The sequence below is a fragment of the Vanellus vanellus genome (assembly GCF_965231255.1).
Source record: "Vanellus vanellus genome assembly, chromosome: 7".
NCBI lineage: Eukaryota > Metazoa > Chordata > Aves > Charadriiformes > Charadriidae > Vanellus > Vanellus vanellus.
In genome coordinates this window covers 6,594,695-6,611,590 of record NC_138912.1, presented here as the reverse complement: position 1 = coordinate 6,611,590, position 16,896 = coordinate 6,594,695, and the positions used below count along the sequence as shown (strand labels likewise).

The 16,896-nt window shown below is 40.1% G+C and overlaps 1 protein-coding gene across 2 annotated transcripts in view; it reads left to right on the top strand.

Annotated features, from left to right (window-relative positions):
* PLPP4 (phospholipid phosphatase 4) overlaps positions 1-16,896 on the top strand; it is a gene marked incomplete at its 5' end in the record, with an annotated part of 65,902 nt that overhangs the window by 28,975 nt on the left and 20,031 nt on the right. Inside the window, one exon of one of the 2 annotated variants that reach the window (XM_082486503.1) lies at positions 1,108-1,232. The exons of the other annotated variant lie outside the window; for it this stretch is intronic. Within the exon in view, the coding sequence (XP_082342629.1) occupies positions 1,108-1,232 (125 nt within the window). The remainder of the gene's footprint in view (positions 1-1,107; positions 1,233-16,896) is intronic. 2 annotated transcript variants of the gene reach the window in all.

Here is a 16,896-nt window from a genome sequence, read left to right as displayed (position 1 = left end):
AATTGAGTTGCTATATCACCCAGTGTCTGCATTTTGTGTGAAGCATATTACTGTATGTGGTATTTCCAGATAACATCAAGATCCATGGCAGAACAAACCATGGAGCTAAGCAATAAGTGGGCTCCTAGGAAGGCCGTTTTTTAGGGAAGCATAAATTTGAATGAAGGGCTCAGAAAAATACCAGCAAACAAAACTCTCAGGACAATATATTTTTTTTTAAAGTACTTTATGGTTTTTAATCAAAATTTTGAATAATTTCAGCTGAAAAATACATATTTTACTTGAATTCATACACCATTTAATAGAGTCCAGTGCTGCGTTTGTTGTTCAACTTAACCAGTTCTGAGGAAGCAATATTTGTGCTTGGTTTCTGATGAACCCTTTCTGCTACAGTACTGATGCCCTGGTGGTAATGGTACTTGGCACTTCTATTTCGAGAGCGCTTTTAAAATATAATTAAGAACGTCTGCACCATCTTCTTCAGGCAGACATGAGCTCATTTTGCCAACTGGTTGCTCTGTCAGCTTGCAACTGAATCTGTGGTCGTTCGCCTTGCTTCTCTACGTGGTTAACTGGCTCAGGAGCAGTATGACAGCAGTCAAGCCTACGTGCTATCATTCAGCTCAGAGCAGGGTGTAAAGAAACTTGGGAGTTTTTTCAGTTGAGATAGGGAGTGAGCATCAAGGCTGGCATTAGAATTTGGTGGTTGTTTTGGTGCCAGTCTCGTAGCCTAAGTTGTAGTCCTGTTCTCAGCTCGGTGTGTTGGCAAAACTTGTGCAACTTTCTGGGGTTGCGACGCTGCTTCGCTCTGTCACTGGAGGTGCTGTGCGAGATTGATTGCTGTAGGCAAGAGCAGCCCTGCGTGGTCATTTGCAGACACGGCTCCCGCTTCATGCTGCACTGGAGGCTTCCCTGAGAGAGGCTGCTTACAAAAAAAAAAAAGTGACCTTGTATTGGTTATTCAAGGAAAATGAAGCATTTCTGCTGCTGTGTTAAGGCAGGAGGGAATGAACTCTGTATGTAATAAGCAGTAAATGTAATAATCACTTTGAGGTTTATTTGTTACTACAGCTTTTGTATTTTTAATATCCATGGTGTTTTTTGTAGACCGCGTCCCGATTTCTTTTACCGCTGCTTTCCAGATGGAGTAATGAACTCTGAGATGCACTGCACAGGTGATCCAGATCTGGTGTCTGAAGGCAGAAAAAGCTTTCCGAGTATCCACTCTTCCTGTAAGTTCATTTAAACGCAGTGCCTCTTTTGTAAAAAGCTGTCTTGTCTATGTTTTGGAATTGCTCTTTTTTTGTTAGATCATGAACCTGACTTTTGCTGGAGGGTCCTGCACTTCTGTCTTAGGTCACCACTGCCAAATAAAGTTGTGAGCTCGTGACCCTTCCTTGTCTTGAGAACCACCTGACTTCGCTGAGAGAGCCATAGCAGGACTATCAGTAGAGTGAAGCACTCTTCAAGGTTAAAGAAAACGGAGTGGTTCTGAGGGGTATCTGTTCCTTAATGCAGACCTCTGTATGCAGCCTTTGTCTATATAGTAACTAGTCTTTTATATTCCATTGAAATATGAAACGTGACAGGGCATGCTTGAACTGCGTAGTTTTGACAAGGTTTAGTTAATATCTTTCAAGTACAAGATCTATTAAGCCAAAGTTCAAGTCACAGAGACAGTTCAACAGTTTTTATCTTTCACGGTTTCATTAAAAAAAACACAAACAATGCAACTGTCCATTACCACGGTGGTTTTCTTTATGGGAAGTTGTATTCTTGAAGATGGAAAGGATAGAAAGGAATACCCAGTGATGGCGCTGCATCATTTGGGTGCTGTTCATCCTAATGAACTGGATAGAAAGTCAAGTTCGAGAAGACCTTATAAGGTCTTCTATAAGCACTAGAAGCTATCGTAATATCCCAGTAGAAGGATGGTTCTTTCATTCCTTGTTTTCTTACTCTTTTGGCAGTATCCACTGCCTGCTGTGGCTAAAGAAGGGGTCGTTGTCTGTGTGGGCCTTTGTTCTGAGGGGTTCTTATAGTTCCATGTTCAGATGTCTACTGCCACTGGACCGCATCGCCTAAATGGAAGCTCTGTTCCCAGCTCAAGCAAGCAGAGAATAGATAAAATGTCCCGACTTCTCTGTCAGCATGACAGCACGTAGGTAGCGTGTAACAGGGGAACAGGTGTATCAATAGTATCTTACCTAGAGGAGCAAGTGGGAAGGAAACAGGTAGATTTGGCGCAGGTTGAAGTTTCTGTGCTTTCTTGCGTGCTCCTAAGACAGCACAGTTACTTGCTGCTCCATTTGGCTTTGTGGTGGTCCTCAGTCTAGGTCTGATGGTTGGATCAGTTACTGCTAGCTTAAGCTGTATCCTGACAGACATTTAGGTGGCTTTGTGGGAACTTGTATGTCTCATTTAATTAGTTGTATTGACTCAGATGTTTACAAAGGTTCCTTTCTCTGTCTTGAGGAGCTGCTTCCTAGAGTGTTTTATGTCAGGTATCTAATAAAACTTCTTTTCATCCGTAAAATAACTTGATTACTGTAGGCTTTTTTTCTTTTTTTGGCCAATATTTTTAGTTGCCTTGTGCTGTTCTGTTTCTGAGAACTGCTAATTGAGTACCAGTAAGTCATATCTCTGGAATTTGTTTTTCTGATCTTCTTTTAAAGTAGTAACTTCATAGCGTCTAATTGTGCAGAATTATATATTGCAAACAAGTTGGGTAATGAGGTGAATGAGATTCTGAGCTGATCTTGCTCCCTTTTACTTGTTTGAGCCCCAGGAGCAGATAAGGGAGTAGTAGATGTTTGTAGATACGTTATAATCTTTACAGTTCTAAACAATAAACCAACTTAGCTGTCTCAAACTCTGTTTATATGCTTTGATTACATTGAAAAGACAATAGCAGAATATTACCATACGCCGTTTAGAACAAATGGTATTTATTGCTCTTTGTAGTCTGTCTTGAGATCTGGTTGTCACACTTAATTGCAATCCTCTTGGTTAAGTATTTTGTCAATGTATAACAAAGGCTTAAAATAAGTGCACGTATACACCGATGTACTAGAATTTACAGATTAACCCCCGGCAAGTGTTACAGTTGGTCACTACCCTTTACTAAAATGGAACAGTTTACTCTGAGGCTGCAAAGCGTGAGTTGTAGAAGACACCCAACGTGGTCTTGTTTTTATACAGTCTAGAAACACTGTACGTGGAGCATGCTCTACTTAGCTCTGGCACACGTTGTAGTTCTCTTACCGAGACTGCTTGTCACACAGGGAAGTGCTTTGTCCCTGTGCCACTGGGGCAGCCGCAGAGTGCATACTGGGGTTCTACTTTTAACTGGTATTGGTTTTATAAGCACTGAGTTACATTACTGCAGCTCGTACAAAATTCAGTTGGAGCAGAGTGATGGCCCAGCGTATTTAGATCCAAATTATGAGAACAGCTTTCTCCTTCATTGACTAATATAATATTAGCATGTGGCTGAGTGGACTGTATTTCCCACTGCAAAGCCTTTTATTACAATGTGATAGGAATGAAAAGATATATAAGCAGTTATTTTTATCTGTTGGTAAGTGTGTGCTAGAGTGAGGCAATTCTGCAGCTGCTTGAAGTACTTAGCTGTTTGAAGCCTGATGTTATAATATCTAAGTCTCTGACAAGACTGTGTGTTTTAAAGCCTTAAAATCCATACATGTTTTAGTCTCTTAATGGAGAAGGAAACCATTTGAATTTGATAATCTGACAATGCTAACCTCAGCTTCTGCTGTGTAGCAAAATTATTTAGATGACCAGGATTGTCAGTAGTATTTTATCAAGAATAGTTTATGGTCGCGATAATAAGTTTAATTTCTTGCTGTTACTGTACTCCCCACTAGATTGAAGAGTGAAAAGCAAAAAATATTATGGGAGACACAACATTATACTGCCTTCCTGGACCAATGAAATAGGACCTATGCTATAGTTCTACACTTTCAGTATTTTGTTTTGTGTAATGTATGAACTATACTTCCTCTACCTCCCACTCCTTGTGAAAAATTATTCTCGTATCTCAGTTTTAAAAAGCTGTCCTTCCTGCCTTAACATGTAGGTAATTGCAAATTTTCCTTCCATAAACTCAGTCCAAGATTTTTTTCTTGGCTTATTTCTCCCTTCCTTCAGCATAAGATTGCTGCTAGATAAAATGAAGGAGTTCCGTTCTTCAGATTTGTCATCCGTCCTCTGTTGTGGAATTTGTGAGACAACACCAGAAAAAGGTTTTTTGTTTCTGTTACTGTTTTGGGGGGGTTCTTCTGTTTTCATGGCTGTGGAAATGTGAGTGGGGAGGATGAGAATTGACATAAACTGTGGTACCTCTCTTGGACTGATACTTTACAAGTAGCCCACTACGGTTTGGTAGTTTCTGCTTCACTTGAACACACAAAGAAAATAAATCGGAAGTAAAACCTGCTAGGCAGCTCGTAAAGAGAGGTTGGAAGCTTCAGTCAAGCGCTGCTCTCAGTTTCAAAACAATATTTCTTAGATCATTCCTTGGTCGGGCTGTCAATCAAAAGCTTTGTTATACCAGGATCTAAAACCTCGTCCATGCAAAATGAGGCCTTTAACAAGAAAGTCTGTGGAGCTGTGACTGTTGTGCCACAAGAATGTAGTGCAGGGACGTATAACAAAAGTGACAGTACTGACACCCCCAGGCGCCCTGACCTGACCTTGCGTCCTCAATAAAAATGTTATGAAGTGCCTGTCTTCCGCTGTGAGAGCCAACGTGTGCCCTGAAGGAGAGTGCGTTCTCCTTATTAGAGCACAGATGATTTTCTTGGCTTAAATTACCATGTCTTTCATCTCCCTGTGCCAAGGAGTGCGTGTAATACAAATAAGAAAAATTTATGGAGCACGAACTGTTTTGTAAAGCCAAAGAGTGATTTGCAGACAGGTGCAAACTATAGTTGCCTGGAACAACTGAGGCATTTTGTATGAAATCAGAAAAGGAGGTTGACCCACGTGAAAACAGTGGTGGTGTTACCACCTTCTCTGAACGAGGAGCAGAACTCTTCCTGCAGACGCTGCTGAAAATGCACTTCAAGTTGGTATACTTCATTGGCTCTGTCTTTTGCTGTGCTTTTCTGGAAAGACTGCTGAAGTTAGGTAACTCCTCTTCATAACTTCTTATAACAGCCTCTTGAGTTTACAATCTACACAAGCACAAACCAACATTCAGTGACTCCACTGAAATTCACCCAGTAGTGCATGTTCTACTAGATCGAAGGTGTCCCTGGACCATCTGGATTGTTTTGAGCGTATTTTGCCTCTCTTCCAGTTGAACTGCCACTGTATCTTGTTTGAGGAAACCAACATTTGGGAGTAGGGAGCCAAGACTCCTGCCTGGGTCCAGTAGCTCAGAGGTGTTCCTGAGTCCCAGGTTTATATGTAGCTATTCTGACCAAAATGCTTCCAAAATGTAGGTCCTTTTTCCATATTTAGCATTTACATGGCTCTATGATCCATTCGCTATTTTATGCTGTTTAAAGCTACTGCCAGTGAAAATGCCATGCAGCTTCTCTATGTCTGTACTGCATTGAAAAAATTGTGTTTATGAAGATCTCAAATGCAGCATTCTTCTTCCTGCCTGTGTCCTTCCTCTGCGTCATCTATAGGGTTATCTTGCAGAGATCCTTTAGGCAGCTTGCCTCGGAGGTACCGCATGGCATCCTAACCTCAGGAGGTATGGGGAGTAAGCACGCATACTCCTCGGGGTTTGTTCTGGCTGTACTTTGCCAGCTTGTTATCCAAATAATAAGTCAGTCTGTCTCAAACATGGCCCTGAGAATAGTGGGAGTTACTGAACATCCGAATGCCAGTTACACCATCCGAAAGTGCTGATCATAGTAAGGGGTGGAAGAAGTTGGCCGTCCCTGTGGGTGAACTTCTGAAGACGTTTTTCCTTGTGTTTGGTGAGGTATGATGGGAAGTCCCCTTTGCTGTAATTTTTTTTTTTTTTTTTTTTTTTTGGCACGGTGTTTCCCCACTTCAGCCTCCTGATGTGCAGCAGAAGTGAAAACATATTGGTTCCTCGGGTCACTCCCTGTAGTGCTGGAAAGTACATAATCCTACTGCTGATGGACTGACACAAGACCTTTCACCATTTTTCTTTCCTTGGAGCAAGATTCAAAGAACAGCAGCAAGCAACGGATAGAAAATGAGACATGAACAACAAACTGGATAGGCATACAGACAGAATGATTTGGTGTTTTTAATGAAACAAACAGAGCAAATTATGCCAAAATCAGTATAAACCTTTTATTGTCTGCAATTGATAAGTATAATGATGACCCAGCATACCAACTGGTAAAAAACCGCACTGTATGAATAGAGTATGTAATGGAATGCAAGACATGAAAACTGATTGGTAAGAGGAAAAATACGGTGAACGAACACAGAACAGTTAATTGGATAAACCGCATGCATAGCTGTTAGCTGAAAAGATCACTGAATTTGCAGGCATACGCTATACTAATGGGATGGATAGAAAGCTTTTTGTAACTGTTTTCTTCCTTTTTATCTCATGACTGATGTCATTTTGACATTTGCGTCAGGCTGACAATATCTTTCCACAAACAAAACCTGAACCTAGAGTCCTGTAGTGTTATTTATCTGAAAATCAATAATATCTAACTCTTAATATTTGTTGTCAAAAAGTTACCCTTGTGCAGAAGCCTCTTGTTAAGATTGATTCTTGCCCAATGTCTTATTGTGCAGAGAAAGTACATGGGAAGTAAATGCTTATAATACCAGGTTTAGATCCAGTGGAGCAATTCCAGGTAGACTACATATTCAGTGATTAAAAACTGGAAAACAGATCAGAAGGTTTCTTTTCAATGTCAGTTGTTTGGTACTTTAAGTAGCTTTGTGCATTTGCCAGTTCAAGGAAGATTTCACAATGTGCCATTCTTTATATAGACTACAAGCAGCGAGTACTTGATTGTCTGTTTTTTATGTGGACAATGAGGTCTGAGTTTATTTTGGTGACAAAATTCGGAATTTTTATGATTACCATGGGATCCTGAGGCAGAAAGTCAGCTTTCTAGTCCCTGTTTTAGTCTTAAATTACCATTGCTGTAATCAGGCAAATATCTTTGATTAGAGAATATATCTAAATTACTTCAGGGAGTATGTTTAGCCTACAAACCATTGATTTTTTTTTTGCTACACTATGAAAAATTCTACTTGTGAATAGAACACAGTATATGTTATGTTTAATTAAGGTGACAGAAATACAGAGCATGTTTTCCATATGAGAGCTCACATTTCTATAACGCACGTAGGATTCATGAGGTGCAGCTTACATTTGTAACAAAGGAAGAAGGGAGAAGAAAGCCCTGGGGCCTCTAAATAGTTCCAGAAGAGGTGCACACAGTGACAGCATCAGATGTAGCTGTTCTCCCTAAATCAGTCATACATTTTAGCTTTAAGAGATGATGACAAGTCCAGATTTCAATTGCACACCAGTTAAAATTCGGTTCTTTTCCAAAGCACAGGGAAATGTTTTAAAATACATGAAGGGATTAACATGCCTGTTCCTTCATTATATAGGAGATTAAACCTTTACTTTCCAGGAGTGAGAGATATAAAAAGTGAAGTTTATTTGTTGTCTGTCTCTGGTTAGATAGTAAAGTATCTTCCATATTCTTGGTGGTTGTCTCTCACAAGGATGCTGGGGTGGATGGAAGATGCAGAGCAAGTCACCCCTCACAGTTGGTTAGAACTTCCATTCACAAAGAACGATAACATTTTTTGAACCACGTTAGTGCTTTACCAGCAGATGCTGACTTTAGTTTTAAACGCTCCTGTGTTCTTACTCCATTAATTTGAACAGCAAAAGATGCGTGTTCAAATCCAGCGGTTTTACAAGTGGAACAAACGAACTGCAGGAGAACTGTAGCTGATCCACTATGATTGTGCTGCTCGAGGAAGTGGTGGTCATGACAGAGAGGGAAAGGAGAAGAAATGAACATGACCAGTAAGGTAGTTGTGATGTTGTCATATCACCGATCTGTAGTAGGGGGAGAACTAAAAGGGCAAATTCTCTTTTCGCTTTGTGGTCCTGGTAACATCACCAATACAAACTAGTTCTAACAAACATTGCATGGTTGGGTTTTTTTCTCCCTGTTTTGAACAGCAGAGCTCAGTTAACTCTTGAACCCTTAATATGCAAAAAATGTTCAGAGTTCGCATATGAAGTTTGGGAATATGTGCTATTCTCTATCTCATTTTGGAAGGTTTGGCCTGGAAGCCACGTACGCTGAAATTTTACAGAATTAAGTCTGGAAACAGACTTTGTCTTTCAGGCCCACACATAGATGCATAGACACTGAAGATGGAAAAACCTTCTCATATCATTTGCAGTACATCAGTTCATTGCTATATACAGATGATTCCTGACAAATTTAAAGAGTTATTTTCTTATATTAATTTTAATCATCTTACGTAGTAGGATTTTCCTGCAGCTTAAAATTAGGCTGGTTATTACACGGTTTGTGAGTTCAGTCTAGGATAAATACCTTTCTCTGATCTAATCTTGAGCCCTCTAATTGGACGTTTCTTTTCTGAGCTTGGTGCCTCATTTCAAATTGCTCTGAATTCATCATGTCAGTATGATTCTCCTCTATTAAGCTACAGTTTGCTATTACAGTTTAGTATGGGTTCCAGTAATTTGCTGCATAATTTGTTTTTTTGCTGTTATGTTAACTTCATTTTCTGTACTTATGTATATCATTGGTAGCACACTTTGTTGTTTTTCTCACCGAGCGCGCTAATAAGGAGTTCAGGAGATAATTCTTTGGGCCTACTGCACTGTGAAACTATCCAGGTATCAAAAACATTGGGAAACATCTGATCGTGTCCGAAAGAATTACGTGACAGAAGTAGATACTCTGAGGAGGAGGAGGAGGGAGGGATGCATGGTGTGCTGGAATGAGCAGCGGTCGGTGAGAAGTTACGGTCTCCCTTGGTTCTCACACTGGTGGTGGGGAGCTGGCTGCCAGCTAATACAAGGGCCAAGGTGATGCTTTAGGAGCTGTCAGACTATCACTGACATTCTCTTTTCAAGCCTGTTTTATACGTTTCCTGGCAAGTGATAGAGAGTGGTCATCGGTGCATGTTGTAACTGTACACGCTGTACGTTGCCTATGTAAGGGTAAGCTTAGATGTGGGGTTCCTCTCGGATAGTATCGCCTGTGGAACACGCTGTGAAGAACAAGTGTTTGAAGACAAGCAGATGCCCCGTAAAATAGATGCTATCACAATATGTGGTCTAGCCTTCTGAAAATCCGGTAAGGCCCTCTATAATGCAAAGCGAGGAAATTAATTTCAGGATGCATTTAAAATTTAGACATTTTAGAAGTGGAGCATATGAACTGAAGCGGATTTCCATTTCTTAGGTCTGAATCTGTGAAAGGCTGGCCTTAGTATCCAGTAGAGCTTTACTTTTTCTGATTTATTTAACAAAAGAGACTGTCAGTTACAAATAGTTTAATTACTGCTGCCAAAAAATAGTTTTATGTAAGATCCTTTGAAGGATCTTTATGGAAAAAGCTACAGTTTTGCACTGAATGGGAGTCTTTGACCGAGGTTGGACACCTATCTATTTAATGGATATTGTTTGACTATTTCTATGCTGACTGGTAACTGATTTAAAGCACCATTTACCAGGACTGCAGGTAGATTTCTGCAGGGGGAGAAGGAGTTGAGAATACTTTTTATGTCTGTTGAAGGAAGACTAGTAGGCAGTTTAGGGAATGAAGAGGTGGAAACTGAGGGATACTACAAGAGACAGGAAAAACAGCTATCAAGGAAAGCATGTTTCAGAAGCACAAATTCATAGAAATCCAAGTCTTGGTGCAATTGCTGTCTGAAATTAATTTCCCTTAGCTTCTAGCTGTGAAGATTTTGGCTTAAAATATGAATCCAGATCATCTTCCCAAGTTGTTGATAGCAAGTTTTGGGTGCAGAGCTCTAAATCAGAGGGAGAAAGATCTGACCCGTGGCATTTTAACTGAGTCTTTCACCCAGAATTCATCTGTAGAAATGAGCCTGGGCCTCCAACAGCAAGGAAAAAAGTGCTGCAAAAGTATTATTTGTTTATATTAATATAGCTTAATGAGTGAGTCTTGACCTGTTGCCAAAACTGGGTCCTGATTAGATCTAACCTTAAATGTTTGCTTATGTCCATATGTTACTTACCAGAGCAGTAAGTAGATAAACGAAGTAAAGGAACTAGAGACCATTGAGCTGTCGGTCAGAAATACCACCGTTCTGCATCCAGCCACACATCAGTCTTGCATTCCCGTGTCTGGTTATGAATGTTGTGAACTTCGATTGTAGAGAGGGCTGAAGGGAGCATAGTGTAGCATAGCACAGCATAGCAATCTCGGAGTGTCGGGCTCTTAACCTGCCTTTCACATTGGTTGACTTTTTTTTTTTGGGTAGTCATAAGACTATATATATATATATATTAGTATTAAACTGCTAAAGGAATGTCCAGAACTATATCCTGTACAGAGAAATGGTGTACCCAGAAACCTGTTTCATATCCCAGCTCAGCAAGCAACAGACGGTTCTGATGTAAACATAACCTTGCAGCAGCAGCAAACCCCATAGTATTGTACGTAGTATTGTATTCTGATCTACTTTTCAGGAGAACGATTTCTGAATGGATTGTCTCCTGAAGCTTTCTTAGAAAAAAGTAGCAATCCTGCAATACAGGCTTGCTTCAAATGTTCAGTAAAATAGGTTGTTTAGGTTAAAAAAAAAAAAAAACAAAACCAAAACATTCCTACAGTCAGGTATCTTCCATGCTGACATGACTGTAGTAATGAAGTCCTTGTACAAGCAAGGATGGGTAAATAATAGTAGTGCAACCCATTTTACTTAGAAACACCAGAAATCCTGTGTGAATGAAATGGCAAATTCTTGACCCTGTTTGCTTTCTTAGAGGAAGTGATTAATTCATCGCGATATAACTCCCTTTAGGCTCTTGTTCTACTGAAAACATTTGCAAGCAGATTGCAATTCCCGGAGTTTTGGCCTCAGCTTTAATTAGTGACTGTTTTTAAATGTGTTATTTCTGAGTTGTTCAGAACTACTTAAGCTGTGTTTTTCAGCTAAGGGAATGCTGTCACAGCTTTGAGGGAGTTGCATGAAACTGGTTCTGATACCTTTGTGCTGAAGGGAAAAGGAATGGCTTGGTGAGAGTTCAGTTTAACCTCCTGGGAGCCTGTACTGCTTCCTGTCGGGAGTCTGTGGCAGATTGAGCCCGTGATTGTCACACGCAACTTAAAACTGATGTGTCTGCTATGAATAAATGAATAATCCCTTGCTAGTCCCGTTTGCATCAGCTCCTGTCTGATCCACAGAATTGTTAGGTTGAAGGTGCCTCTGGAAATGACCCGGTCCCAACCCGCTGCTCAACGCGGGGCCAGTGAGAGCAGGTTCCTCAGCACGGTGTCCCGTTGACTTTTGTACGGCTCCGAACGTGGAGATTCCACAGCCTTTCTCATGGGGTAACCTGTTCCAGCGCTTGGCCACCCTCACAGTGAAAATGTTTCTTACGTTTAAATGCAATTTCCCGTACTTCAGTTTGTGCTCATTATCTCTTTGGCTTTTACTGGGTAACGCTGAGAAGAGCCCGGCTTTAACTCCCCCACGAAAGGGGCACTTTGCACTGCCCCGTCTTGAACTTCAAGAGATTCATGTCAGCTCTTGATCTCAGATAGAAGGATCCCAACTAGTGCTAGTGGATTTCCCAGCAACTGATGGAAAATAAAACCGAAACACCTTGATCAAAATTAAAGTCAATTGAATAAGACAGTAGCTGCAGAGATAATTAAACTTATAATTTCATGTTGGATTTGATAGATTCATGGGAATAAAATCAATGAAAACAATACCATTTTCTGTATAAAAGTGCTGTACTAGCAGCAAAATAAAATAGTTATGTGATTTTATTTTTGTAGCTGCAGTTTAGTTACTTAAACTTGTTTGAAAAGTTGGCTTTTGACTAAATTGTGCCATTGATTTTTTATTTTTTCGATGGAAATCTTTGTTGATTCCAGAGGTTCCTTTTTGCAAGGAAAAATCAAGGTTTGAAGAAATTATTTTGTGGTAAGAACTCAATGTGATTTGTACAGCTTCCAGAGTGAGTGTTAACATGGCTGAAATAGAGTTGTAGTGATTACTGTTAAATACAGCTGAAGAAATCAGACAATTTCATCAGACGTCTGAAATAAAGTATTTAATCAGAGTATTTGGTTGTGGGGACAATAACAGTGACTGTTATATGTTTTTCAATAACCTCCTTTATGAATGAAGGTATCTCGATATGTTTGGGAGAGTAATGGCCTTGTAGAAGAGAAGAAAATTATTTTCTCTACCTTTCAAGCTATAGCATACACTTACCTTGCAGTCTTCATAGACAAAATGGCAAATAATCTGTAAATAGTCAACTTTTATGTATTGCTTGACCCTGGTTTTATAAGGAATTCATGTTTTTAAAAGAAGCAGTTCCTTTCACTGTATATTTCTAATAACTTGCAGTTTTTATACAAATAAGATGTAGGTAGTAATAGGTTACAATAAATGTAACTAATGTTAGCAGTGGCCAGATTTGCAAGGTTGAACTGGTTGTAGCGTCACGAAGAATTGATTTTTCACAGTTTCATTATTCAGGATGAGCCTTTGCAGGTATAAACTCATCACAAATCAAGATAAACATCCATTTCCAACACAGGGCATAGTCTTGCTCTGATCAAAATCAATGCCAGAACTGAATTGCCCGGAGAATTCTAATCTCTTAATGGTTATCATTACTACATCAAAGAAGTAATCGGCTAACAGGTTTAATGGGAACAGCGACCACAGAATTAGGGTCTTAATACCTTGTGTGCACTTTAATATAGCTTTAAGAAAACATTGTCAGTGAAGCATGTTACACGTTGAAGATTCTGTTTATATTAAATGTAGGATATGAACATGGTAAGAGTACTGGATATGAGGTCACCTGTGGTTATGTTTGGAGAAAGAACAGTGTTTCTAAGAAAGGAAGTGCAAACAACAGGAATAAAATAATGTGTTACCCTTTTCTGCTGGAATAATAAACAAGATTACATCTTCAGACCAGTCCTGAGTAGTAATTTCCTACTTTAAGTAGCCAGATCCCATTATGAATGACAGCAGTAATTGCTCAATCTCTTGTAACAAGCTTAAGAATATGTAAGAAAAATGCTTCTGCAGAGATCCCCCAGCTCTGTCTTTGAATACGGGGAGAGGAATCCCAGCTGACTTTTTTCACCGCATTACCATTTCTTCCTTTGTGAGCAAGGTCAGCCCCCTCACCCTGCAGATATTAGGAATGGGCATACCTTTCCCTCCGGCATTGACATATTTCCCAGAAGTGGAGTTCTTCTGTTAACTTCTTGGCACTGCGCTTTCGTAAGGCTCCTAAAGAGCAGAATGAAAGGGACTATACTGGAAAGCTGATGTAGTTTGCATTTGACGATTGTCATTGAATGCACGTGGCAGGAGGGGAAATGACCGTGTGCATCGCCAACCTCATCCCTTACAGAGCATCCCATCCTGGCGAGGAATGGCAGTATACACAACTGGAGAGGCACTACTTGGGAGGTAGTTCCCTTATCTGGAATAGAGAAGGTGAATGTTGAAGGTCTGTGCTCTCCCCTTATTTTAGGAAGAATCAACAGTTAATTTCTACAAGCTTTCAAGAGTTTGAGTATAAACTGGCTCAGGTGCCAGTTTATCAAGCAGCCATAATGCATATTATTGGGATAAAAAAGGAAGCTCTTTATCCGCCTGTTTTTTTTTATGAAAAGTTATAGCCGCGCGGGTATGCTCTTCATCTCTGTCAATGCTTACCGCTTATCTGTCTGAGAATATTCCAAATTTAAGGTGAAAGAACGTGTCCTTATCTCTCCATCAGTTTCTCTGCAAACAGCAGGCTTGCTTCCAAGCTGTGTAAGAGGTCTTTGCTTCTCACCAGCACCCAGCCTTTTTCATCAAAATGACTAAAAGAAAACAGAAGCGTGAGGTGTTGTATCTCATAGAATCATAGAACTGACCTTGATGATCATCGAGTTCCAACCCCCCTGCCATAGGCAGGGACACCTCCTACTAGAGATGTCCACTAGAGGTGTCCCATTATCTCTCTGTTATCCTGCAAAATTCAGCAGACCTTCTTGAAGAAAAACTGAAAGTAATGTGATTCTTCATGGTAATACATTATTTAGCAATACTGAGGACGCCATGAAAAATCAGAAATTGTACCAGATGTTCTGTTGCTTTCTTGATCTCAGGACTGTGATTTGCTGACTTGCAGTCCACTGTAGTTTGTGATTCACACAGGATACCAGAGGTGTGTGTGTGGGGCTTTTTATTTGTTTTTGCTTTTCCTAACCTAGAGACCAGATTATGCAGGGAACTCAAGAGAAGAATGAGACTTCAGAAGAGACTAAGCAAAAACATGGAATCATCTTGAATCCTGGGTCATTAGTGAGGAACAGAATGAATGACTGTGAGTCGACATGGTTCTTCCTCAAGTGCTGGAGAGCTGAAGTTAAAAAGTCAGCTGGAAGTATGAGTAAATCTCTGATCTTAGCTTCGATAAACCAGTTTTCCCAGAAGCTATTGGTGTTTCTTGGTTATTATAGCTGTTCAGTTTGCTTTCATCTGTGTAGGGAAAAAGCTTCATTACCTTTCAGTCTAATTCTCCCTTTTCTTTTGCCCGAATTTAACTTTTCAGGCAACATTAGTAGCTAAGGTGAAGGTATATGCTTGATTTAACAGCCTGCAGAAGACACTATAGTGATGTTGTAGATTTTAGCTGTATGTAAAGCTAAGACCATTGTTCTTCTGAAGAATCTTTTCAGTTAAAAGGACTTTTGAGTTACACTAGAGATCTAAAGATCAATTTTCATCTGTGAACTGCAGTGACAGCTCTTCTCTGGAGCAAAACGGGTCAGAAAGCTCAAGACTAATTTGGAAATGGATAGGGATCAACTCAACTCAGACAGAGGAGGCTGGCACATCAATTTCTGACCATCTTTAAGAAAGAAGTTTCACTACACCCCTGGCAAATACTGAGATTCCTTGAAATTGCCATTGCAGCATAGTGCTGACATCATGCTCCGAAATCCATTCAGTATGGTTTTGTGTAGCGTTTCTGCGTAAGAACAAACCATAGAGATGTTTCTAAACCAGGTGTGGCGTTAGCCCTTCCTTAGTAATATATCCTTCAGCGTGGAGTTTTCTTTAAGGTAGGTAAGCTCCACAGTGGGCTGTTTCAGGCGGCACTTGGAAGGTAAGGGAAGCTTGGCTACTGCACTGTAGATGAGAAGCAGGTAAATAGCCCAAGCAAAACCATGGCTTGGTTGCATGTTCATTGTATTCACTGCATAAACATGTTTCTGTCCTCTCTTCTAACTTTAATTTCAGGTCAAGCCCTGATTTTGTGAAGGATGTGCCTTCATCCTTCTCTGCAAAGAAGAGAATAGGGAGCCATAGGTATAGTCAGAATTCCTGTTTTCAGAACTAGAAGCTGATATTTGTGTGTGAGTGTGGCCCCTGTCCCATCAGCTGTGAAACATTTTGATCGGGTTCAATCAGGAGTGACTGCTAGAAGCAGTCCGCGCTCTTAATCTCGATAGGGTAATTTTCTGTGTTTGTAAAGACTAAGGGTAAGACTTTCTGTGGCAGCGTTTTCATTCTGATCAGGCTTATGCTGTTGAGGGCGGTGTTACTACAGTCCCCTTTTTTAGCACTGTGTTTCACATCACAGTGTGGTCTTGGAGCCCACGATAAGAATAAACCAGAATGTGTATGAGAGCGTTCTGCCTAGACTAGAGCTACTTGGAAGTAAACCCAACCATTCTGTTTCCATGGGGACTTTGAATCTGTCTACAGGGTGGTCACCTTCATGAGTTGGGGTGTGTGTTTTCCACTCTACAAGAGTGGAAGAGCTACTCTCCAAATGATACTGGTTGACTCAAAACCCTTTGAGCTGCAAGAGTGATAGAGATGACTCACAGAAGTACATGTTCTTGTAACACAAATAACCCTGAGTCAATCCTGAATTATTTCAGTAAAAAAAAAAAAAGAGTATCAACTACAATTCTGCTGTAAGGAAAGAAAAAATCAATAAAAACCTTGAAATTGAATTATAAAGTTAAAATCCTAGGTACCTTTCTTTAGAGGTGGTTGGCTGATTTATCAAATTACAGAAATCTCAGTCATAAAAATTACTGAAAACATTAATTTAGGTCTCTTGAAAACAAGGGAGTATTAAAAGTCTCTTGAGATAAAAGCTATGAGATAAATGCAGGAAATCAAGCATATTATTTATGCTAGAAAGAGAAAAGTACAGAACATCTGCAGAAAGCCTCATTTGGATTTTGCTATTACTGTCAGTTCTACATAGAAAGCACCAGCTATTACAGATAAGTAAGTAGCTAACTTTTTTTTCCTCTCCCTTCTGCAGAGGAGTGAGCAAATAATGAAGTCAGTGTTTTAACTAACAAAACCTACACAAAAAAGTTTGTGCAAAACTTTGAAGACTATCAAGATATAACAAAGCTATGCAGGGGGAAAATGAGAAGGGCCAAAGCTCGATCAGAACTCAGCTTGGCCACTGCAGTTAAAGACAATAAGAAGAGATTCTTTGAGTATATCAATAGAAAAAGGAAGACTAGGGAAAATGTAGGCCCACTGGTGAATGAGACAGGTGCCCTAGTGGTGGAAGACACAGAGAAGGCAGAGTTACTGAATGCCTTCTTTTCTTCGGTCTTCACTGCTAAAGCTGTCCCTCATGAATCCCATACTCTGAAG